The sequence below is a fragment of the Haliotis rubra genome, unplaced genomic scaffold, assembly GCF_003918875.1.
Source record: "Haliotis rubra isolate DU_JTF1 unplaced genomic scaffold, ASM391887v1 Scf1388, whole genome shotgun sequence".
Taxonomy (NCBI): Eukaryota; Metazoa; Mollusca; class Gastropoda; order Lepetellida; family Haliotidae; genus Haliotis; species Haliotis rubra.
The window spans coordinates 8715-35472 of NW_025765323.1; the positions used below are offsets into that span (position 1 = coordinate 8715).

Genomic DNA, 26758 nt, shown 5'->3' on the forward strand with positions numbered 1-26758 from the left:
TGGGTCTGTACCCAGTCGTAGAGGAAGTAGCGAAAACCCTGGAAACCGTAGACGGGTTCCGTTTGAGCCAGTTATGTGATGTGAAACGCCAACTAGAACAAGACCGCGACACGCGTAAAACACTATGTAAGAAGTACCATAGAGCTTTCAATATCGTGGACGGGGTTGATACTGCCCTTATGACAACCAGCATGGGGCTGGGGGCGGGCGGTTGTTAGCTACCATCGTGGCTACCCCCGTAGTGCTAGGCATTGAAATAACAGCTGGGGTGGCAGGGGTGTTAGGGTTGGCGCTTAAGTTTGCATCACGTAGACTGCATCGTAAGGCATTGAAACAAGACGAGATCAGGGTTCTGGCTGAAGCAAAGCTGAACACAGTAAGTGAGCGTATTTCCACGGCACTCACTGACAACAAGATCTCAGAGGAGGAATTTCGTTCAATTCTATCTGAACTCACAAAATATAACAAAATGAAACAAGAGATTCGATCCAAGTCTCGTAAGTCTGCTATCAGTGAGGACGAGGAAAAAAAGTACATAGAACAAGGTGTGAAAAAAGCCCACCAAGCCTTTATTACAAACACCAAAGACATCATAGGCGATTCACATTAAACTGTTTCATCGAGGTAAACGTGGTATAGCGGCACAATAGTGTCATAGCGGCACGTTAGACGCAGCCCAGCATTGGATGATGCAATCCCAGGATAGACCCGTTAAACCAACATACGTCAACCAAGTCCCAGGTAGCTCAGTTGGTTAAGTGGTGCGGCTGTGAGGTATAATATTGGGCGTTCGTATCCCGCTAGCGTCTCAAACTTTTTCATTGTAGTGGGTAATGATAGCTGGATCAAGGGTCCGATCAAAGCCTTATTTGTGAAATAAGGCTTTGCATAGGCTTTTGTTGGTCTTGGTCCAAAACCCCCATTGTATATTCTACTCACCAGCATGTTGTAAGGGGAGTTACTGACATAGATACTTGTCACAGGTGAGATATGTCACCAAGCATGCGAGGAACACTGAAGGGTGCCACTGTACATAGACACTTGTCACAGGTGAGATACGTCACAAGCATGTTGTCAGGGGTAGCTACTGACATAGATACTTGTCACAGGTGAGACACGTCACAAGCATGTTGTCAGGGGAAGCTACCGACATAGATACTTTGCTACTCACAGGTGAGACATGTCACAAAGCATGTTGTCAGGGTGCTACTGACATAGATACTTGTCACAGGTGAGACACGTCACCAGCATGTTGTAAGGGGAGTTACTGACATAGATACACTTGTCACAGGTGAGACACGTCACCGGCATGTTGTCAGGAGCTACTGACATAGATACTTGTCACAGGTGAGACACGTCACAAGCATGTTGTCAGGGAGCTACTGACATAGATACTTGTCACAGGTGAGACACGTCACAAGCATGTTGTCAGGGAGCTACTGACATAGATACTTGTCACAGGTGAGACACGTCACAAGCATGTTGTCAGGGGGAGCTACTGACATAGATACTTGTCACAGGTGAGACATGTCACCAGCATGTTGTCAGAGGGAGCTACTGACATAGACACTTGTCACAGGTGAGACACGTCACAAGCATGTTGTCAGAGGGAGTTACTGACATGGAGCTACTGACACAGACCACTTGTCACAGGTGAGACACGTGTCACAAGCATGTTGTCAGGGAGCTACTGACATAGATACTTGTCACAGGTGAGACACGTCACAAGCATGTTGTAAGGGAGCTACTGACATAGATACTTGTCACAGGTGAGACACGTCACAAGCATGTTGTAAGGAGTTACTGACATAGATACTTGTCACAGGTGATACACGTCACCAGCGTGCTGTCAGGGAGTTACTGACATAGATACTTGTCACAGGTGAGACATGTCACAAGCATGTTGTAAGGGAGCTACTGACATAGATACTTGTCACAGGTGAGACACGTCACAAGCATGTTGTAAGGGAGTTACTGACATAGATACTTGTCACAGGTGAGACACGTCACAAACATGTTGTAAGGGAGCTACTGACATAGATACTTGTCACAGGTGAGACACGTCACAAGCATGCCGTCAGGGAGCTACTGACATAGATACTTGTGACAGGTGAGACACGTCACAAGCATGTTGTCAGGGGAGCAGCACTGACATAGATACTCTTGTCACAGGTGAGACACGTCACAAGCATGTTGTCAGGGGAGCCACTGACATAGACACTTGTCACAGGTGAGACACGTCACAAGCATGTTGTCAAGGAGCAACTGACATAGATACTTGTCACAGGTGAGACACGTCACAAGCATGTTGTCAGGAGTTACTGACATAGATACTTGTCACAGGTGAGACACGTCACAAGCATGTTGTAAGGGAGCTACTGACATAGATACTTGTCACAGGTGAGACACGTCACAAGCATGTTGTAAGGGAGTTACTGACATAGATACTTGTCACAGGTGAGACACGTCACAAGCATGCTGTCAGGGAGCTACTGACATAGATACTTGTCACAGGTGAGACACGTCACAAGCATGTTGTCAGGGAGTTACTGACATAGATACTTGTCACAGGTGAGACACGTCACAAGCATGCTGTCAGGGAGTTACTGACATAGATACTTGTCACAGGTGAGACATGTCACCAAGCATGTTGTCAGGGGAGTTACTGACATAGATACTTGTCACAGGTGAGACATCACCAAGCATGTTAGTCAGGGAGCTACTGACAGCGTTGTCACGTTGTCACGTCCACAAACATGTTGTAACGGAGCTACTGACATGCACATACTTCTCACAGGTGAGACACGTCACAAGCATGTTGTAAGGGAGTTACTGACATAGATACTTGTCACAGGTGAGACACGTCACAAGCATGCTGTCAGGGAGCTACTGACATAGATACTTGTCACAGGTGAGACACGTCACAAGCATGTTGTAAGGAGCTACTGACATAGATACTTTGTCACAGGTGAGACACGTCACAAACATGCCTGTCAGGAGCTACTGACATAGATACTTGTCACAGGTGAGACATGTCACAAGCATGTTGTCAGGGAGCTACTGACATAGATACTTGTCACAGGTGAGACACGTCACAAGCATGTTGTCAGGGAGCTACTGACATAGATACTTGTCACAGGTGAGACACGTCACAAGCATGTTGTAAGGGAGCTACTGACATAGATACTTGTCACAGGTGAGACACGTCACAAGCACGTTGTAAAGGAGTTACTGACATAGATACTTGTCACAGGTGACACGTCACCAGCTATGCTGTCAGGAGTTACTGACATAGATACTTGTCACAGGTGAGACATGTCACAAGCATGTTGTAAGGGAGCTACTGACATAGATACTTGTCACAGGTGAGACACGTCACAAAGCATGTTGTAAGGAGCTACTGACATAGATACTTGTCACAGGTGAGACACGTCACAAACATGTTGTAAAGGAGCTACTGACATAGATACTTGTCACAGGTGAGACACACGTCACAAAGCAAGTTGTAAGGGAGTTACTGACATAGATACTTGTCACAGGTGAGACACGTCACAAGCATGCTGTAAAGGAGCTACTGACATAGATACTTGTCACAGGTGAGACACGTCACAAGCATGTTGTAAGGGGAGTTACTGACATAGATACTTGTCACAGGTGAGACACGTCACACGAAACATGCTGTAAGGAGCTACTGACATAGATACTTGTCACAGGTGAGACACGTCACAAGCATGTTGTAAGGAGTTACTGACATAGATACTTGTCACAGGTGAGACACGTCACTGCCATGCTGTCAGGGAGCTACTGACATAGATACCTTGTCACAGGGTGAGACACGTCACCAGCATGTTGTCAGGGGAGCTACTGACATACACACTTGTCACAGGTGAGACACGACACAAGCATGTTGTCAGAGGAGCTACTGACATAGATACTTCTCACAGGTGAGACACGTCACGCTTACATGTTGTAAGGAGTTACTGACATAGATACTTGTCACAGGTGAGACACGTCACAAGCATGCTGTCAGGAGCTACTGACATAGATACTTGTCACAGGTGAGACACGTCATAAGCATGTTGTAAGGGAGCCACTGACATAGATACTTGTCACAGGTGAGACACGTCACAAGCATGCTGTCAGGGAGCTACTGACATAGATACTTGTCACAGGTGAGACACGCCACAAGCATGTTGTCAGGGAGCTACTGACATAGATACTTGACACAGGTGAGACACGTCACAAGCATGCTGTCAGGGGAGCTATTGACATAGATAACTTGTCACAGGTGAGACACGTCACAAGCATGCTGTCAGAGGGAGCTACTGACATATGAACTTGTCACAGGTGAGACACGTCACAAGCATGCTGTCATACGAGGGGAGCTACTGACATAGATACTTGTCACAGGTGAGACACGTCACAAGCATGCTGTCAGGAGCTACTGACATAGATACTTGTCACAGGTGATACACGTCACCAGCGTGCTGTCAGGGAGTTACTGACATAGATACCTGTCACAGGTGAGACATGTCACAAGCATGTTGTAAGGGAGCTACTGACATAGATACTTGTCACAGGTGATACACGTCACCAGCATGCTGTCAGGGAGTTACTGACATAGATACTTGTCACAGGTGAGACACGTCACAAACATGTTGTAACGGAGCTACTGACATAGATACTTGTCACAGGTGAGACACGTCACAAGCATGCTGTCAGGGAGCTACTGACATAGATACTTGTCACAGGTGAGACACGTCACAAGTATGTTGTCAGGGAGCTACTGACATAGATACTTGACACAGGTGGGACACGTCACAAGCATGCTGTCAGGGAGCTATTGACATAGATACTTGTCACAGGTGAGACACGTCACAAGCATGCTGTCAGGGAGCTACTGACATATAAACTTGTCACAGGTGATACACGTCACCAGCGGGCTGTCAGTGAGTTACTGACATAGATACTTGTCACAGGTGAGACATGTCACAAGCATGTTGAAAGGGAGCTACTGACATAGATACTTGTCACAGGTGAGACACGTCACAAGCATGTTGTAAGGGAGTTACTGACATAGATACTTGTCACAGGTGATACACGTCACCAGCGTGCTGTTAGGGAGTTACTGACATAGATACTTGTCACAGGTGAGACACGTCACAAACATGTTGTAAGGGAGTTACTGACATAGATACTTGTCACAGGTGAGACACGTCACAAACATGTTGTAAGGGAGTTACTGACATAGATACTTGTCACAGGTGAGACACGTCACAAGCATGTTGTAAGGGAGTTACTGACATAGATACTTGTCACAGGTGAGACACGCCACAAGCATGTTGTAAGGGAGTTACTGACATAGATACTTGTCACAGGTGAGACACGTCACAAGCATGCTGTCAGGGAGCTACTGACATAGATACTTGTGACAGGTCAGACACGTCACAAGCATGTTGTCAGTGAGTTACTGACATAGATACTTGTCACAGGTGAGACACGTCACAAGCATGCTGTCAGGGAGCTACTGACATAGATACTTGTCACAGGTGAGACACGTCACAAGCATGCTGTCAGGGGAGCTACTGACATAGATACTTGTCACAGGTGAGACACGCCACAAGCATGTTGTCAGGGAGTTACTGACATAGATACTTGTCACAGGTGAGACACGTCACAAGCATGCTGTCAGGGAGCTATTGACATAGATACTTGTCACAGGTGAGACACGTCACAAGCATGCTGTCAGGGAGCTACTGACATAGATACTTGTCACAGGTGAGACACGTCACAAGCATGCTGTCAGGGAGCTACTGACATATAGAAACTTGTCACAGGTGAGACACGTCACAAGCATGCTGTAAGGGAGCTACTGACATAGATACTTGTCACAGGTGATACACGTCACCAGCGTGCTGTCAGGGAGTTACTGACATAGATACTTGTCACAGGTGAGACACGTCACAAGCATGTTGTAAGGGAGCTACTGACATAGATACTTGTCACAGGTGAGACACGTCACAAGCATGTTGTAAGGGAGTTACTGACATAGATACTTGTCACAGGTGATACACGTCACCAGCGTGCTTTGTCAGGAGTTACTGACATAGATACTTGTCACAGGTGAGACACGTCACAAGCATGTTGTAGGGAGCTACTGACATAGGTACTTGTCACAGGTGAGACACGTCACAAGCATGTTGTAAGGAGTTACTGACATAGATACTTGTCACAGGTGAGACACGTCACAAGCATACGCTGTCAGGAGCTACTGACATAGATACTTGTCACAGGTGAGACACGTCACAAGCATGTTGTCCAAGGGAGCTACTGACATAGATACTTGTCACAGGTGAGACACGCCACAAGTATGTTGTCAGGAGCTACTGACATAGATACTTGTCACAGGTGAGACACGTCACAAGCATGCTGTCAGGGAGTTACTGACATAGATACTTGTCACAGGTGAGACACGTCACAAGCATGTTGTCAGGGAGCTACTGACATAGATACTTGTCACAGGTGAGACACGTCACAAGCATGTTGTCAGTGAGTTACTGACATAGATACTTGTCACAGGTGAGACACGTCACAAGCATGCTGTCAGGAGCTACTGACATAGATACTTGTCACAGGTGAGACACGTCACAAGCATGCTGTCAGGGAGCTACTGACATAGATACTTGTCACAGGTGAGACACGCCACAAGGAGCATGTTGCTGGTCAGGGAGTTACTGACATAGATACTGACACAGGTGGGACACGTCACAAGCATGCTGTCAGGGAGCGTTTATTGACATAGATACTTGTCACAGGTGAGACACGTCACAAGCATGCTGTCAGGGAGCTACTGACATATAAACTTGTCACAGGTGAGACACGTCACAAGCATGTTGTCAGGGAGCTACTGACATAGAAACTTGTCACAGGTGAGACACGTCACGAAGCTTATGCTTGTCAGGGAGCTACTGACATAGATACTTGTCACAGGTGATACACGTCACCAGCGTGCTGTCAGGGAGTTACTGACATAGATACTTGTCACAGGTGAGACACGTCACAAGCATGTTGTAAGGGAGCTACTGACATAGATACTTGTCACAGGTGAGACACGTCACAAGCATGTTGTAAGGGAGTTACTGACATAGATACTTGTCACAGGTGATACACGTCACCAGCGTGCTGTCAGGGAGTTACTGACATAGATACTTGTCACAGGTGAGACACGTCACAAGCATGTTGTAAAGGAGCTACTGACGTAGGTACTTGTCACAGGTGAGACACGTCACAAGCATGTTGTAAGGGAGTTACTGACATAGATACTTGTCACAGGTGAGACACGTCACAAGCATGCTGTCAGGGAGCTACTGACATAGATACTTGTCACAGGTGAGACACGTCACAAGCATGCTGTCAGGGGAGCTACTGACATAGATACTTGTCACAGGTGAGACACGCCACAAGTATGTTGTCAGGGAGCTACTGACATAGATACTTGACACAGGTGGGACACGTCACAAGCATGCTGTCAGGGAGCAATTGACATAGCTACTTGTCACAGGTGAGACGCGTCACAAGCATGCTGTCAGGGAGCTACTGACATATAAACTTGTCACAGGTGAGACACGTCACAAGCATGCTGTCAGGCAGCTACTGACATAGATACTTGTCACAGGTGAGACACGTCACAAGCATGCTGTCAGGGAGCTACTGACATAGCTACTTGTCACAGGTGATACACGTCACCAGCGTGCTGTCAGGGAGTTACTGACATAGATACTTGTCACAGGTGAGACATGTCACAAGCATGTTGTAAGGGAGCTACTGACATAGATACTTGTAACAGGTGAGACACGTCACAAGCATGTTGTAAGGGAGTTACTGACATAGATACTTGTCACAGGTGATACACGTCACCAGCGTGCTGTCAGGGAGTTACTGACATAGATACTTGTCACAGGTGAGACACGTCACGCATGTTGTAAAGGGAGCTACTGACGTAGATACTTGTCACAGGTGAGACACGTCACAAGCATGTTGTAAGGGAGTTACTGACATAGATACTTGTCACAGGTGAGACACGTCACAAGCATGCTGTCAGGGAGCTACTGACATAGATACTTGTCACAGGTGAGACACGTCACAAGCATGCTGTCAGGGAGCTACTGACATAGATACTTGTCACAGGTGAGACACGCCACAAGTATGTTGTCAGGGAGCTACTGACATAGATACTTGACACAGGTGAGACACGTCACAAGCATGCTGTCAGGGAGCTATTGACATAGATACTTGTCACAGGTGAGACACGTCACAAGCATGCTGTCAGGGAGCTACTGACATATAAACTTGTCACAGGTGAGACACGTCACAAGCATGCTGTCAGGGAGCTACTGACATAGAAACTTGTCACAGGTGAGACACGTCACAAGCATGCTGTCAGGGAGCTACTGACATAGCTACTTGTCACAGGTGATACACGTCACCAGCGTGCTGTCAGGGAGTTACTGACATAGATACTTGTCACAGGTGAGACATGTCACAAGCATGTTGTAAGGGAGCTACTGACATAGATACTTGTAACAGGTGAGACACGTCACAAGCATGTTGTAAGGGAGTTACTGACATAGATACTTGTCACAGGTGATACACGTCACCAGCGTGCTGTCAGGGAGTTACTGACATAGATACTTGTCACAGGTGAGACACGTCACAAGCATGTTGTAAGGGAGCTACTGACGTAGGTACTTGTCACAGGTGAGACACGTCACAAGCATGTTGTAAGGGAGTTACTGACATAGATACTTGTCACAGGTGATACACGTCACCAGCCTGCTGTCAGGGAGTTACTGACATAGATACTTGTCACAGGTGAGACATGTCACAAGCATGTTGTAAGGGAGCTACTGACATAGATACTTGTCACAGGTGAGACACGTCACAAACATGTTGTAAGGGAGCTACTGACATAGATACTTGTCACAGGTGAGACACGTCACAAGCATGTTGTAAGGGAGTTACTGACATAGATACTTGTCACAGGTGAGACACGTCACAAGCATGCTGTCAGGGAGCTACTGACATAGATACTTGTCACAGGTGAGACACGTCACAAGCATGTTGTAAGGGAGTTACTGACATAGATACTTGTCACAGGTGATACACGTCACCAGCGTGCTGTCAGGGAGTTACTGACATAGATACTTGTCACAGGTGAGACATGTCACAAGCATGTTGTAAGGGAGCTACTGACATAGATACTTGTCACAGGTGAGACACGTCACAAGCATGTTGTAAGGGAGTTACTGACATAGATACTTGTCACAGGTGATACACGTCACCAGCGTGCTGTCAGGGAGTTACTGACATAGATACTTGTCACAGGTGAGACATGTCACAAGCATGTTGTAAGGGAGCTACTGACATAGATACTTGTCACAGGTGAGACACGTCACAAGCATGTTGTTAGGGAGTTACTGACATAGATACTTGTCACAGGTGAGACACGTCACAAGCATGCTGTCAGGGAGCTACTGACATAGATACTTGTCACAGGTGAGACACGTCACAAGCATGTTGTCAGGGAGCTACTGACATAGATACTTGTCACAGGTGAGACACGTCACAAGCATGTTGTGAGAGAGTTACTGACATAGATACTTGTCACAGGTGAGACACGTCACAAGCATGTTGTCAGGGGAGCTACTGACATAGATACTTGTCACAGGTGAGACACGTCACAAGCATGTTGTCAGGGAGCTACTGACATAGATACTTGTCACAGGTGAGACACGTCACAAGCATGTTGTCAGGGAGTTACTGACATAGATACTTGTCACAGGTGAGACACGTCACAAGTATGCTGTCAGGGAGCTACTGACATAGATACTTGTCACAGGTGAGACACGTCACAAGCATGCTGTCAGGGAGCTACTGACATAGATACTTGTCACAGGTGAGACACGTCACAAGCATGCTGTCAGGGAGCTACTGACATAGATACTTGTCACAGGTGAGACACGTCACAAGCATGCTGTCAGGGAGCTACTGACATAGAAACTTGTCACAGGTGAGACACGTCACAAGCATGCTGTCGGGGAGCTACTGACATAGATACTTGTCACAGGTGAGACACGTCACAAGCATGCTGTCAGGGAGCTACTGACATAGATACTTGTCACAGGTGAGACACGTCACAAGCATGTTGTCAGGGAGCTACTGACATAGATACTTGTCACAGGTGAGACACGTCACAAGCATGATGTCAGGGAGTTACTGACATAGATACTTGTCACAGGTGAGACACGTCACAAGCATGCTGTCGGGGAGCTACTGACATAGATACTTGTCACAGGTGAGACACGTCACAAGCATGTTGTCAGGGAGTTACTGACATAGATACTTGTCACAGGTGAGACACGTCACAAGCATGTTGTCAGGGAGCTACTGACATAGATACTTTGTCACAGGTGAGACACGTCACCAGCATGTTGTAAGGGAGTTACTGACATAGATACTTGTCACAGGTGAGACACGTCACAAGCATGCTGTCAGGGAGCTACTGACATAGATACTTGTCACAGGTGAGACACGTCACAAGCATGTTGTAAGGGAGTTACTGACATAGATACTTGTCACAGGTGATACACGTCACCAGCGTGCTGTCAGGAGTTACTGACATAGATACTTGTCACAGGTGAGACACGTCACAAGCATGTTGTAAAGGAGCTACTGACATAGATACTTGTCACAGGTGAGACACGTCACAAGCATGTTGTAAGGAGTTACTGACATAGATACTTGTCACAGGTGATACACGTCACCAGCGTGCTGTCAGGGAGTTACTGACATAGATACTTGTCACAGGTGAGACATGTCACAAGCATGTTGTAAGGAGCTACTGACATAGATACTTGTCACAGGTGAGACACGTCACGCATGTTGTAAGGAGTTACTGACATAGATACTTGTCACAGGTGATACACGTCACCAGCGTGCTGTCAGGGGAGTTACTGACATAGATACTTGTCACAGGTGAGACATGTCACAAGCATGTTGTAAGGGAGCTACTGACATAGATACTTGTCACAGGTGAGACACGTCACCAGCATGTTGTAAGGGAGTTACTGACATAGATACTTGTCACAGGTGAGACACGTCACAAGCATGCTGTCAGGGAGCTACTGACATAGATACTTGTCACAGGTGAGACACGTCACAAGCATGTTGTGAGAGAGTTACTGGCATAGATACTTGTCACAGGTGAGACACGTCACAAGCATGCTGTCAGGGAGCTACTGACATAGATACTTGTCACAGGTGAGACATGTCACCTGCATGTAGTCAGGGGGTGCTACTGACATGCACACTTGTCACAGGTGAGACACGACACAAGGATATTGTCAGAGGGAGCTACTGACATGCACACTTCTCACAGGTGAGACACGTCACAAGCATGTTGTAAGGGAGTTACTGACATAGATACTTGTCACAGGTGAGACACGTCACAAGCATGCTGTCAGGGAGCTACTGACATAGATACTTGTCACAGGTGAGACACGTCACAAGCATGCTGTCAGGGAGCTACTGACATAGATACTTGTCACAGGTGAGACACGTCACAAGCATGCTGTCAGGGAGCGACTGACATAGATACTTGTCACAGGTGAGACACGTCACAAGCATGCTGTCAGGGAGCTACTGACATAGATACTTGTCACAGGTGAGACACGTCACAAGCATTACGTTGTCAGGGAGCTACCGACATATAAACTTGTCACAGGTGACACACGTCACAAGCATGCTGTCAGGAGCTACTGACATAGATACTTGTCACAGGTGAGACACGTCACAAGCATGCTGTCAGGGAGCTACTGACATAGATACTTGTCACAGGTGAGACACGTCACAAGCATGTTGTCAGGGAGCTACTGACATAGATACTTGTCACAGGTGAGACACGTCACAAGCATGATGTCAGGGAGTTACTGACATATAAACTTGTCACAGGTGAGACACGTCACAAGCATGCTGTCGGGGAGCTACTGACATAGATACTTGTCACAGGTGAGACACGTCACAAGCATGTTGTCAGGGAGCTACTGACATAGATACTTGTCACAGGTGAGACACGTCACAAGCATGCTGTCAGGGAGCTACTGACATAGATACTTGTCACAGGTGAGACACGTCAAGCATGTTGTAAGGAGTTACTGACATAGATACTTGTCACAGGTGAGACACGTCACAAGTATGCTGTCAGGAGCTACTGACATAGATACTTGTCACAGGTGAGACACGTCACAAGCATGTTGTAAGGGAGTTACTGACATAGATACTTGTCACAGGTGATACACGTCACCAGCGTGCTGTCAGGGAGTTACTGACATAGATACTTGTCACAGGTGAGACACGTCACAAGCATGTTGTAAAGGAGCTACTGACATAGATACTTGTCACAGGTGAGACACGTCACAAGCATGTTGTAAGGGAGTTACTGACATAGATACTTGTCACAGGTGAGACACGTCACCAGCGTGCTGTCAGGGAGTTACTGACATAGATACTTGTCACAGGTGAGACATGTCACAAGCATGTTGTCAGAAGGAGCCTACTGACATAGATACTTTGTCACAGGTGAGACACGTCACAAACATGTTGTAAAGGAGTTACTGACATAGATACTTGTCACAGGTGAGACACGTCACAAACATGCTGTCAGGGAGCTACTGACATAGATACTTGTGACAGGTGAGACACGTCACAAGCATGTTGTAAGGGAGCTACTGACATAGATACTTGTCACAGGTGAGACACGTCACAAGCATGCTGTCAGGGAGCTACTGACATAGATACTTGTCACAGGTGAGATACGTCACAAGCATGTTGTAAGGGAGTAACTGACATAGATACTTGTCACAGGTGAGACACGTCACAAGCATGTTGTCAGGGAACTACTGACATAGATACTTGTCACAGGTGAGACACGTCACAAGTATGCTGTCAGGGAGCTACTGACATAGATACTTGTCACAGGTGAGACACGTCACAAGCATGTTGTAAGGAGCCAATGATATAGATAATTGTCACAGGTGAGACACGTCACAAGCATGCTGTCAGGAGCTACTGACATAGATACTTTGTCACAGGTGAGACACGTCACAAGCATGCTGTCAGGGAGCTACTGACATAGATACTTGTCACAGGTGAGACACGTCACAAGCATGTTGTCAGGGAGCTACTGACATAGATACTTGACACAGGTGAGACACGTCACAAGCATGCTGTCAGGGAGCTATTGACATAGATACTTGTCACAGGTGAGACACGTCACAAGCATGATGTCAGGGAGCTACTGACATATAAACTTGTCACAGGTGAGACACGTCACAAGCATGCTGTCGGGGAGCTACTGACATAGATACTTGTCACAGGTGAGACACGTCACAAGCATGTTGTCAGGGAGCTACTGACATAGATACTTGTCACAGGTGAGACACGTCACAAGCATGCTGTCAGGGAGCTACTGACATAGATACTTGTCACAGGTGAGACACGTCACAAGCATGTTGTAAGGGAGTTACTGACATAGATACTTGTCACAGGTGAGACACGTCACAAGTATGCTGTCAGGGAGCTACTGACATAGATACTTGTCACAGGTGAGACACGTCACAAGCATGTTGTAAGGGAGCTAATGATATAGATACTTGTCACAGGTGAGACACGTCACAAGCATGCTGTCAGGGAGCTACTGACATAGATACTTGTCACAGGTGAGACACGTCACAAGCATGCTGTCAGGGAGCTACTGACATAGATACTTGTCACAGGTGAGACACGTCACAAGCATGTTGTCAGGAAGCTACTGACATAGATACTTGACACAGGTGAGACACGTCACAAGCATGCTGTCAGGGAGCTATTGACATAGATACTTGTCACAGGTGAGACACGTCACAAGCATGCTGTCAAGGAGCTACTGACATATAAACTTGTCACAGGTGAGACACGTCACAAGCATGCTGTCGGGGAGCTACTGACATAGATACTTGTCACAGGTGAGACACGTCACATGCATGCTGTCAGGGAGCTACTGACATAGATACTTGTCACAGGTGAGACACGTCACAAGCATGTTGTAAGGGAGCTACTGACAAGGACACTTGTCACAGGTGAGACACGTCACAAACATGTTGTAAGGGTAGAGTTACTGACATGGACACTTGTCACAGGTGAGACATGGCACCAGCATGTTGTCAGCGTGTGGCCTCTCACACGATTTGACGCCTCCCGAATTATGTGAACTGAATTTGAAACACGTATATTAGCATACTCCCCGTTCTTAGTGAAGGTGACTGGGTATTTGTTCTCCAGCTGTCAGGCCTGGAGCAGTGTGGCGCCGCTTTGGGCACACCAGTACAGCAGTAGTGTATTCAAATCCCGCCAAGTTGTGCTTCTATGTGCATCACGTCAGCAAAACAATAAGACAAACATCACTCGGGGCCTTCTCCCCACATCATGCCGACATGCAGGGCAGACTCTAGTACGTCAACGTGAGGACAGATACAAGTACGTCAACGTTAGGACAGATACAAGTACGTCAACGTGAAGGCAGACACAAGTACGTCAACGTGAGGACAGATACAAGTACGTCAACGTGAGGACAGATACAAGTACGTCAACGTGAGGACAGATACAAGTACGTCAACGTTAGGACAGATACAAGTACGTCAACGTGAAGGCAGACACAAGTACGTCAACGTTAGGACAGATGCAAGTACGTCAACGTGAGGACAGATACAAGTACGTCAACGTTAGGACAGATACAAGTACGTCAACGTGAAGGCAGATACAAGTACGTCAACGTGAGGACAGATACAAGTACGTCAACGTGAAGGCAGACACAAGTACGTCAACGTTAGGACAGATACAAGTACGTCAACGTGAAGGCAGACACAAGTACGTCAACGTGAGGACAGATACAAGTACGTCAACGTGAAGGCAGACACAAGTACGTCAACGTGAGGACATCGACATGAAGACAAACACAAATACGTAAACATAAAGACAGACACAAGTACGTTAACGTTAAGACAGACACAAGTACGTCAACGTCAGGGCAGACACAAGTACGTCAACGTCAGGGCAGACACAAGTACGTCAACGTCAGGGCAGACACAAGTACACACAAGTACGTCAAGCTGACTCATACACAAATACGCCAATATGAAGGCAGACACAAGTACGTCACCGTGAAATCTATCTCGGTCGCCCTGTATAACGTTAATCATTATCTTGGAATATGAGATGTTGTGTTTCATACAGCGATCCCTCCTGACTAAATATACACAGTCACTAGCTACGTCACCTACAGTGGGTGTCACCTTGAGACATCAGGCTGTTGGTGACAGGCGGAGCTAATACTGGTCAAACAGTATCAAAGAGATAGACCTGCCATTGTCACAGCCCGATATCACAGACTGGCAAGATGGTTGATGAAGAGAGAGTGTTTGGAGTCGTAGACTATGTAGTGTTCGCACTGATGCTGCTGGTGTCGGCGGGGATCGGGGTGTTCTATGCATGTTGGGGGAACAGACAGAAAACGACGGGGGAGTTTCTGATGGGAGGGAGAGATATGAAGACTGTACCTGTCGCCATTTCCATCCTAGTGTCCTTCATGTCCGCCATCTTGATTCTGGGAACTCCAGCCGAGATGTACCGAGAAGGGACGCAGTACTACCTGTACACGTTCGGTTTAATTGGAGCCATTGTTGTGTCTACAGTGCTGTACGTTCCCCTTCTCTATCCACTGAAGTATACAAGCTCATTTGAGGTAAAGTACTCGTAGTTACGTTTGTTGCAGCGCGCCACTAATTGTGACGTCACTGTTTTCCCCACAGATCTCAGTCTAAGATGCTTTATTTCAAAGGAGCCTCAGCTCTGATGGTAGGTTAACAAACTGTCTGTAGTTAACACTGCAGTCCTCCTGGAAATTTCAAACAACAGAGTTATAGTCAGACACCGCTGTGCGTTCTAAAGTTTAGACGTCTGTTAGACGAGTTGAAAGAGTCACGACCATGGCCTTTCCTGTATTCACATCCCTGTGTTGCCTCGTACATCAACGTGCAGTTGAAATTCATTCTGAGGTGCGCAGTGGATACAGGCTGGTGTCCTACTGATAGAATGATTGACAACTGAGAATACTGTACAACGAGCTGCAGACCGCCATGCAAACATACTACCGACAAATAGAGACATACAGTTGGGTTTTTTTGGACTTATATATATCAGTGCCCTGTACTGCGGTAATCCATTTCACACCATGACAATCCCCCGCCTGTACACGTCATGGTGATTAATGGTAGGCCTGACCTACCATTCAAGGCTACGTCGGTTTTCTGAATCTCAAATTCGCCTGCAACATGGTGTACATGTGTACACAGGCGCACATCCAACATGGATGTTGACGCTTATCCCAACCTTAGCCGCCTGTGATGAGTGTTCAGAGCCACACTCTTCACATGACCCCCTGTTCTGAGATGGTAGATGTTGACCTTGCTGCCAGATGGTAGATGTTGACCTTGTTGTCAGATGGTAGATGTTGACCTTGCTGTGAGATGGTAGATGTTGACCTTGCTGTCAGATGGTAGATGTTGACCTTGCTGTGAGATGGTAGATGTTGATCTTGCTGTCAGATGGTAGATGTTGATCTTGCTGTCAGATAGTAGATGTTGACCTAGCTGTGAGATGGTAGATGTTGACCTTGCTGTCAGATGGTAGATGTTGACCTTGCTGTCAGATGGTAGATGTTGACCTTGCTGTCAGATGGTAGATGTTGACCTTGCTGTCAGATGGTAGATGTTGATCTTGCTGTCAGATGGTAGATGTTGACCTTGCTGTGAGATGGTAGATGTTGATCTTGCTGTCATATGGTAGATGTTGACCTTGCTGTCAGATGGTAGATGTTGATCTTGCTGTCAGATGGTAGATGTTGACCTTGCTGTCAGATGGTAGATGTTGACCTTGCTGTCAGATGGTAGATGTTGACCTAGCTGTCAGATGGTAGGTGTTGACCTTGCTTGGACGGTAAGTTTGTTTGTTTGGCGTTTAACGTTGCTCTCAGTAATATTCCAGGCGGCGGTCTGTAAATAGTCATGACCAGACAATCCAGTGATTAACAGCATGAGCATCGATCTACACAACTGGGATGCGATGACATGTGTCAACGAAGTCAATGAACCTGAACCCCCGATCCCGTTAGTCGCATGTTGGGACAAGCCTGGGTTGCTGAAGATCAGTTTTAACCCGGATCTTCCCTGACTGGTAACATACCGGATTCTCTATTAATTGCCGTAGCAGACTTGAATCGATTCTGTTGTCAGTTATTGTAGGGAGTCCGTGTTGTCGTGGTGTGGTGTTGTGGAGCCGCCCAGGTTTCAGCGGAACCCATTTGACCGTATTTGTCCCACAATCAAGATGTAATCATGTATTATTATATAGGTAGTATTTTTCCTGTACCACGATTGGTCAAAATACCGTCACATGATTGACTACAAAACACGATATTGACTTGAGTTTTCTGATAAATTACGATACTGACTTGGGTTACTAAAAATAGACAAGGAATCCCGTACGAAGGGGCTTCCCCCGCTTTTCAGCCAGTCAGATCACTCGGATAGATGGCACAGTGTGTGCATTAAAAGTTTATGTTAAAACCCGTTTCTTTTTCATTATATAATAAAACAATTATAGACTCTTGTAGAGGTCGATATCGGTTTTTATTGGCCTGATATCGACCTCTACAAGAGTCTATAATTGTGTATTCTGCCAAACAAGTTTGGATATTAGAACCTCTCCCGGACTACAGTAGGCACAAATGGCTGTTTTGTATGCACATCAACATGTTGTGGCGGGCAATAAAACAAGCTAGCTGTTTGAGTTGCTATCAATGATTTAATGCACCATACCCTGTTTTACACTTGCTCTCTTGCGAATGCCCTGACGTCAGCAGACATTAAATACTTTCTTGTAGTTCGTGAGTCGTTATTTTTCTGTTCATTATTCAGAGTGTGTAAACACCCCGCTTCTGTTGTAGTACCTGGAGAAACGTTTCAAGTCCCGAGCTGCCAAATTAACGGGGACCTGTATCCTCATCACACAACAGGTACCAATATTGTGTCCTTATTACACTACAGGTAACAACAGTGTTACTGGATACACCACTGTCTGTGTCACCTGTCATGTCAATGCATGCACTCTCAGCTCTGTTATTGAATACACCACTGTCTGTGTGACCTACCATGTCAATGCATGCACTCTCAACTCTGTTACTGAATACACCACTGTCTGTGTCACCTACCATGTCAATGCATGCACTCTCAACTCTGTTACTGAATACATCACTGTCTGTGTCACATACCATGTCAATGCATGCACTCTCAACTCCGTTACTGAATACACCACTGTCTGTGTCACCTACAATGTCAATCCATGCACTCTCAGCTCTGTTACTGAATAGACCACTGTCTGTGTCACCTACCATGTCAATGCATGCACTCTCAGCTCTGTTACTGAATGCACCACTGTCTGTGTCAACGGTCATGTCAATGCATGCACTTTCACCTCTGTTATTGAATACACCACGGTCTGCGTCACCTGTCATGTCAATGCATGCACTCTCAGCTCTGTTACTGAATACACCACTGTCTGTGTCACATACCATGTCAATGCATGCCCTCTCAACTCTGTTACTGAATACACCACTGTCTGTGTCACCTACCATGTCAGTGCATGCACTCTCAGCTCTGTTACTGAATACACCACGGTCTGTGTCACCTACCATGTCAGTGCATGCACTCTCAGCTCTGTTACTGAATACACCACTGTCTGTGTCACCTACCATGTCAGTGCATGCACTCTCAGCTCTGTTACTGAATACACCACTGTCTGTGTCACCTACCATGTCAGTACATGCAGTCTCAGCTCTGTTACTGAATACACCACTGTCTGTGTCACCTACCATGTCAGTGCATGCACTCTCAGCTCTGTTACTCAATGCACCACTGTCTGTGTCACCTACCATGTCAGTGCATGCACTCTCAGCTCTGTTACTCAATGCACCACTCTCTGTGTCACCTACCATGTCAGTGCATGCACTCTCAGCTCTGTTACTGAATACACCACTGTCTGTGTCACCTACCATGTCAGTGCATGCACTCTCAGCTCTGTTACTGAATACACCACTGTCTGTGTCACCTACCATGTCAGTGCATGCACTCTCAGCTCTGTTACTGAATGCATCAATGTCTGTGTCACCTACCATGTCAGTGCATGCACTCTCAGCTCTGTTACTGAATACACTATTATCTGTGTCACCTTCCACGTCAATGCATGCACTCTCAGCTCTGTTACTGACACACTACTGTCTGTGTCACCTACCATGTCAGTACATGCCCTCTCAGCTCTGTTACTGAATACACAACTGTCTGTGTCACCTTCCATGTCAGTACATGCCCTCTCAGCTCTGTTACTGAATACACCACTGTCTGTGTCACCTACCATGTCAGTGCATGCACTCTCAGCTCTGTTACTGAATACACCACTGTCTGTGTCACCTACCATGTCAGTGCATGCACTCTCAGCTCTGTTACTGAATACACCACTGTCTGTGTCACTTACCATGTCAGTGCATGCACTCTCAGCTCTGTTACTGAATACACCACTGTCTGTGTCACCTACCATGTCAGTGCATGCACTCTCAGCTCTGTTACTGAATACACCACTGTCTGTGTCACCTACCATGTCAGTGCATGCACTCTCAGCTCTGTTACTGAATACACCACTGTCTGTGTCACCTACCATGTCAGTGCATGCACTCTCTGCTCTGTTACTGAATACACCACTGTCTGTGTCACCTACCATGTCAGTGCATGCACTCTCAGCTCTGTTACTGAATACACCACTGTCTGTGTCACCTACCATGTCAGTGCATGCCCTCTCAGCTATGTTACTGAATACACCACTGTCTGTGTCACCTACCATGTCAGTGCATGCACTCTCAGCTCTGTTGCTGAATCCACTACTGTCTGTGTCACCTACCATTTCAATGCATGCACTCTCAGCTCTGTTACTGAATACACCACTGTCTGTGTCACCTACCATGTCAGTGCATGCACTCTCAGCTCTGTTACTGAATACACCATTGTCTGTGTCACTTACCATGTCAGTATATGCCCTGTCAGCTCTGTTGCTGAATACACCACTGTCTGTGTCACCTACCATGTCAGTGCATGCACTCTCAGCTCTGTTACTGACACACTACTGTCTGTGTAACTTACCATGTCAGTGCATGCACTCTCAGCTCCGTTACTGAATACACTACTGTCTGTGTCACGTACCATTTCAATGCATGCACTCTCAGCTCTGTTGCTGAATACACCACGGTCTGTGTCACTTACCATGTCAGTGCATGCACTCTCATCTCTGTTACTGAATACACCATTGTCTGTGTCACCTACCATGTCAGTGCATGCACTATCAGCTCTGTTACTAAATACACCACTGTCTGTGTCACCTACCATGTCAGTACATGTTCTATCAGCTATGTTACTGAATACACCACTGTCTGTGTCACCTACCATGTCAGTGCATGCACTCAGCTCTGTTACTGAATACACCACTGTCTGTGTCACCTACCATGTCAGTGCATGCACTCTCAGCTCTGTTACTGAATACACCATTGTCTGTGTCACTTACCATGTCAGTACATGCCCTCTCAGCTCTGTTGCTGAATACACCACTGTCTGTGTCACCTACCATGTCAGTGCATGCACTCTCAGCTCTGTTACTGATACACTACTGTCTGTGTAACTTACCATGTCAGTGCATGCACTCTCAGCTCCGTTACTGAATACACTACTGTCTGTGTCACGTACCATTTCAATGCATGCACTCTCAGCTCTGTTGCTGAATACACCACGGTCTGTGTCACTTACCATGTCAGTGCATGCACTCTCATCTCTGTTACTGAATACACCATTGTCTGTGTCACCTACCATGTCAGTGCATGCACTATCAGCTCTGTTACTAAATACACCACTGTCTGTGTCACCTACCATGTCAGTACATGTTCTATCAGCTATGTTACTGAATACACCACTGTCTGTGTGACCTACCATGTCAATGCATGCACTCTCAACTCTGTTACTGAATACACCACTGTCTGTGTCACCTACCATGTCAATGCATGCACTCTCAACTCTGTTACTGAATACATCACTGTCTGTGTCACATACCATGTCAATGCATGCACTCTCAACTCCGTTACTGAATACACCACTGTCTGTGTCACCTACAATGTCAATCCATGCACTCTCAGCTCTGTTACTGAATACACCACTGTCTGTGTCACCTACCATGTCAATGCATGCACTCTCAGCTCTGTTACTGAATGCACCACTGTCTGTGTCAACGGTCATGTCACCATGCATGCACTTTCACCCTCTGCTCTGTTATTGAATACACCACGGTCTGTCCGTCACCTGTCATGTCATGCACTCTCAGCTCTGTTACTGAATACACCACTGTCTGTGTCACCTACCATGTCAATGCATGCACTCTCAGCTCTGTTACTGAATACACCACTGTCTGTGTCACCTACCATGTCAGTGCATGCACTCTCAGCTCTGTTACTGAATACACCACTGTCTGTGTCACCTACCATGTCAGTGCATGCACTCTCAGCTCTGTTACTGAATACACCACCTGTCTGTGTCACCTACCATGTCAGTGCATGCACTCTCAGCTCTGTTACTGAATACACCACTGTCTGTGTCACCTACCATGTCAGTACATGCATGTCTCAGCTCTGTTACTGAATACACCACTGTCTGTGTCACCTACCATGTCAGTGCATGCACTCTCAGCTCTGTTACTGAATATGCACCACTGTCTGTGTCACCTACCATGTCAGTGCATGCACTCTCAGCTCTGTTACTCAATGCACCACTGTCTGTGTCACCTACCATGTCAGTGCATGCACTCTCAGCTCTGTTACTGAATACACCACTGTCTGTGTCACCTACCATGTCAGTGCATGCACTCTCAGCTCTGTTACTGAATACACCACTGTCTGTGTCACCTACCATGTCAGTGCATGCACTCTCAGCTCTGTTACTGAATGCACCAATGTCTGTGTCACCTACCATGTCAGTGCATGCACTCTCAGCTCTGTTACTGAATACACTATTATGTTGTGTCACCTACCATGTCAATGCATGCACTCTCAGCTCTGTTACTGAATACACCACTGTGTCTGTGTCACCTACCATGTCAGTACATGCCCTCTCAGCTCTGTTACTGAATACACAACTGTCTGTGTCACCTTCCATGTCAGTACATGCACCTCTCAGCTCAGCTCCGTTACTGAATACACCACCTGTCTGTGTCACCTACCATGTCAGTGCATGCACTCAGCTCTGTTACTGAATACACCACTGTCTGTGTCACCTACCATGTCAGTGCATGCACTCTCAGCTCTGTTACTGAATACACCACTGTCTGTGTCACCTACCATGTCAGTGCATGCACTCTCAGCTCTGTTACTGAATACACCACTGTCTGTGTCACCTACCATGTCAGTGCATGCACTCTCAGCTCTGTTACTGAATACACCACTGTCTGTGTCACCTACCATGTCAGTGCATGCACTATGTTACTCAGCTCTGTTACTGAATACACCACTGTCTGTGTCACCTACCATGTCAGTGCATGCACTCTCAGCTCATGTTACTGAATACACCACTGTCTGTGTCACCTACCATGTCAGTGCATGCACTCTCAGCTCTGTTACTGAATACACCTACTGTCTGTGTCACCTACCATGTCAGTGCATGCACTCTCAGCTCTGTTGCTGAATACACTGTCTGTGTCACTGTGTCTGTGTCACCACCATGTCAGTACACGCACCTCAGTCTGTGTTACTCAGTGATGCACACTGTCTGTGTCACCTGTCTCTGTGGATACACTTCAATGCATGCACTCTCAGCTCTGTTACTGAATACACCACTGTCTGTGTCACCTACCATGTCAGTGCACCTCATGCACTACCTCAGCTCTGTTACTGAATACACCACTGTCTGTGTCACCTACCATGTCAGTACATGCCTCTCAGCTCTGTTGCTGAATACACCACATGCCCTCTGTCTGTGTACACCTACCATGTCAGTGCATGCACTCTCAGCTCTGTTACTGACTACACTACTGTCTGTGTCACTCTACCATGTCAGTGCATGCACTCTCAGCTCTGTTACTGAATACACTACTGTCTGTGTCACGTACCATGTCAGTGCATGCACTCTCAGCTCTGTTACTGAATACACCACTGTCTGTGTCACTTACCATTTCAATGCATGCACTCTCAGCTCTGTTACTGAATACACCATTGTCTGTGTCACCTACCATGTCAGTGCATGCACTCTCAGCTCTGTTACTGAATACACCACTGTCTGTGTCACCTACCATGTCAGTACATGCACTCTCAGCTATGTTACTGAATACACCACTGTCTGTGTCACCTACCATGTCAGTACATGCACTCTCAGCTCTGTTACATACACCACTGTCTGTGTCAGCTCTGTTACTGAATACACCACTACTGTCTGTGTCACCTACCATGTCAGTGCATGCACTCTCAGCTCTGTTACTGAATACACCACTGTCTGTGTCAATTCTACCATGTCAGTGCATGCACTCTCAGCTCTGTTACTGAATACACTACTGTCTGTGTCACCTACCATGTCAGTGCATGCACTCTCAGCTCTGTTACTGAATACACCACTGTCTGTGTCACCTACCATGTCAGTGCATGCACTCTCAGCTCTGTTACTGAATACACCACTGTCTGTGTCACCTACCATGTCAGTGCATGCACTCTCAGCTCTGTTACTGAATACACCACTGTCTGTGTCACCTACCATGTCAGTGCATGCACTCTCAGCTCTGTTACTGAATACACTACTGTATCTGTGTCACCTACCATGTCAATGCATGCGCTCTCAGCTCTGTTGCTGGATACACCACTGTCTGTGTCACCTACCATGTCAGTGCATGCACTCTCAGCTCTGTTACTGAATACACTACTGTCTGTGTGTCACCTACCATGTCAGTGCATGCCCTCTCAGCTCTGTTACTGAATACACCACTGTCTGTGTCACCTACCATGTCAGTGCATGCACTCCTCAGCTCTGTTACTGAATACACCACTGTCTGTGTCACCTACCATGTCAGTGCATGCACTCTCAGCTCTGTTACTGAATACACCACTGTCTGTGTCACCTACCATGTCAGTGCATGCCCTCATTCAGCTCTGTTACTGAATTCGTCGTACACCACCATGTCCAGTCATGCACCTCACTACCACCATGCACTATCCAGTCCACATCGTCACCATACCGTGTCAGCTCCTGTTACTGAATACACCACTGTCTGTCTGTCACCTACCATGTCACATGCATGCACTCTCAGCTCTGCCTACTGAATACACCACTGCCTGTGTCACCTACCATGTCTCAGTGCATGCACTCTCAGCTCTGTTACTGAATACACCACTGTTCTGTGTCACCTACCATGTCAGTGCATGCACTCTCAGCTCCTGTTACTGAATACACCACTGTCTGTGTCACCTACCATGTCAACAATGCATGCACTCAGCTATGCTACTGAATCACACCACTGTCTGTGTCACCTACCATTTCAATGCATGCACTCTCAGCTCTGTTACTGAATACACCACTGTCTGTGCCACCTACCATTTCCAGTGCATGCACTCAGCTCTGTTACCGAATACACCACCTGTCTGTGTCACCTACCATGTCAGTGCATGCACCTCAGCTCTGTTACTGAATACACCACTGTCTGTGTCACTTACCATGTCAGTGCATGCACTCTCAGCTCTGTTACTGAATACACTACTGTCTGTGTCACCTACCATGTCAGTGCATGCACTCTCCAGCTCTGTTACTGAATACACCACTGTCTGTGTCATCTCTACCATGTCAGTGTGCATGCACTCAGCTCTGTTACTGAATACACCACTGTCTGTGTCAATACCATGTCAATGCATGCACTCTCAGCTCTGTTACTGAATACACCACTGTCTGTGTCACCTACCATGTCAATGCATGCACTCTATTCTCTGTTACTGAATACACCATTGTCTGTGTCAATTCACCACTGTCTGTGTCCATGCCCTGTTCAGCCATCTGTTACTGTCTACACTCCATGTCTGTGTCACTACCATGTCAGTCTGCATCCACTGTCAGCCTGTCATACCTCTGTACACCACTGGTCTGTGTCACCATACCCGTTCAATGCATCACTCTCAGCCTCTGTGTCACCGTGTGAATACACCACTGTTGCTGTGCTGTCTGTGTCTGTGTCGGTGCCTCTGTCATGTGTGTGCTCACCACTGTCTGTGTGTCTGTGTGCCTCTGTTGGGGCCACTGTCTGTGTCCTGTGTCAGTCGGTCTGCCTCTGTCAGTGTCTGTGTCACCATGTCCGGCTCTGTTCTGTTACTGTGCTCGGGCTCACTGTCTGTCTGTCACCATGTCCACTCTGTGTCCTCTCAGTTGCACTGCACTGTGTCCTGTGTCACCATGTCGTGTCACTCAGCTCGAATACACTGTCATTGTCTGTGTCACCTACTGTGTGTGTCGGTGTGTCCGGGTCAGTGTGTCATGCACTCTCAGTTGTCTGTGTACTCTGTGTGCATGCCGGTCCTCTGTCTTGTGTGTCGGTCCTGGGCCTGTGTCAGTGTCCATGTGTTACTGGTCCAGCTCTGTCTGTGTCATTGAATACACCGGTCTGTCTGTGTCAGTGTGTGTCTGTTGTCATGTCAGTGTCATGCCTGTCTGTCTGTGTCCTGTGTGGTCTGTGCCTCTGTTGGGCTGTGTCTGTGTCATGTCAGTGTGCCTCCATGTTGTCTGTGTCATGCATGCCACCATGTCGGTCTGTGTCACTGTCCTCAGCTCTGTCTGTGTCTGTGTCCGTTCCTGTGCTGTCTGTGTGTCGGTCTCTGTGTGTCTGTGTCTGTGTCGGTCACTGTCTGTGTCCTTGTCGGTCGTTCCACTGTCTGTGTCTGTGTCGGTCCATGCCTCAGCTCTGTTCCTGTCTGTGTCTGTGTCTCCAGCTCTGGGCCACTGTCTGTCCCTCCTGTGTTGTGTCTGTCTGTGTGTCGGTTGTTGTCTGTGTGTCGGTGTCTGTGGCCATGTCAGTGTCCTTGTGTCTGTTGCTGGGGCCACTGTGTCTCGGTCATGCACTCTGTGTGGGCTCACTGTCTGTGTCTGTCAGTGCTCTGTTCTGTCTGTCTGTGTCCGGTCCTCTCCATGTCTGTGTCAGTCCATGTCTGTTGGGGCCACTGTCTGTGTCTCTGTCCCTGTTGCTGGGGCTGTCTGTGTCTGTGCCTCTCAGCTCTGTGTGTCAGTGTCCTCTGTTGTCCTGGCTGTGTCCTGTCTGGTTCTCTGGGGCCACTGTCTGTGTCTGTGTCCTCTGTGTGCTGTGTCACCATGTCCGGGTTATGCCTCATCTGGGGTCTGTGTCTGTCGGTCCTGTCTGTTGTCCTGGTCGTGTCTGTGTCACTGGATCTGGTCGTCACCTACATGTCGGTCATGCACTCCTGTCAGTTGTGCACTGTCTGTGTCTCCTGTGTCAGTGCAGTCCTCTCAGCTCTGTTACTGATTCTGTCTGTGTCACCATTTCA

At 47.2% G+C, this 26758-nt stretch overlaps 1 protein-coding gene across 3 annotated transcripts in view; it reads left to right on the plus strand.

The window, feature by feature from the left end:
* The first annotated feature begins 15303 nt into the window (after positions 1–15303).
* Positions 15304–26758, plus strand: part of LOC124268514 (sodium-coupled monocarboxylate transporter 1-like) — a 52212-nt gene continuing 40757 nt past the window's right edge. Inside the window, exons 1-2 of one of the 3 annotated variants that reach the window (XM_046703499.1) lie at positions 15304–15835; positions 18098–18166. In XM_046703499.1, coding sequence (XP_046559455.1) covers positions 15491–15835; positions 18098–18166 — 414 coding nt within the window. In that variant the 5' untranslated portion in view covers positions 15304–15490. The remainder of the gene's footprint in view (positions 15836–18097; positions 18167–26758) is intronic. The other 2 variants (XM_046703496.1, XM_046703497.1) reach the window with 2 other exon arrangements.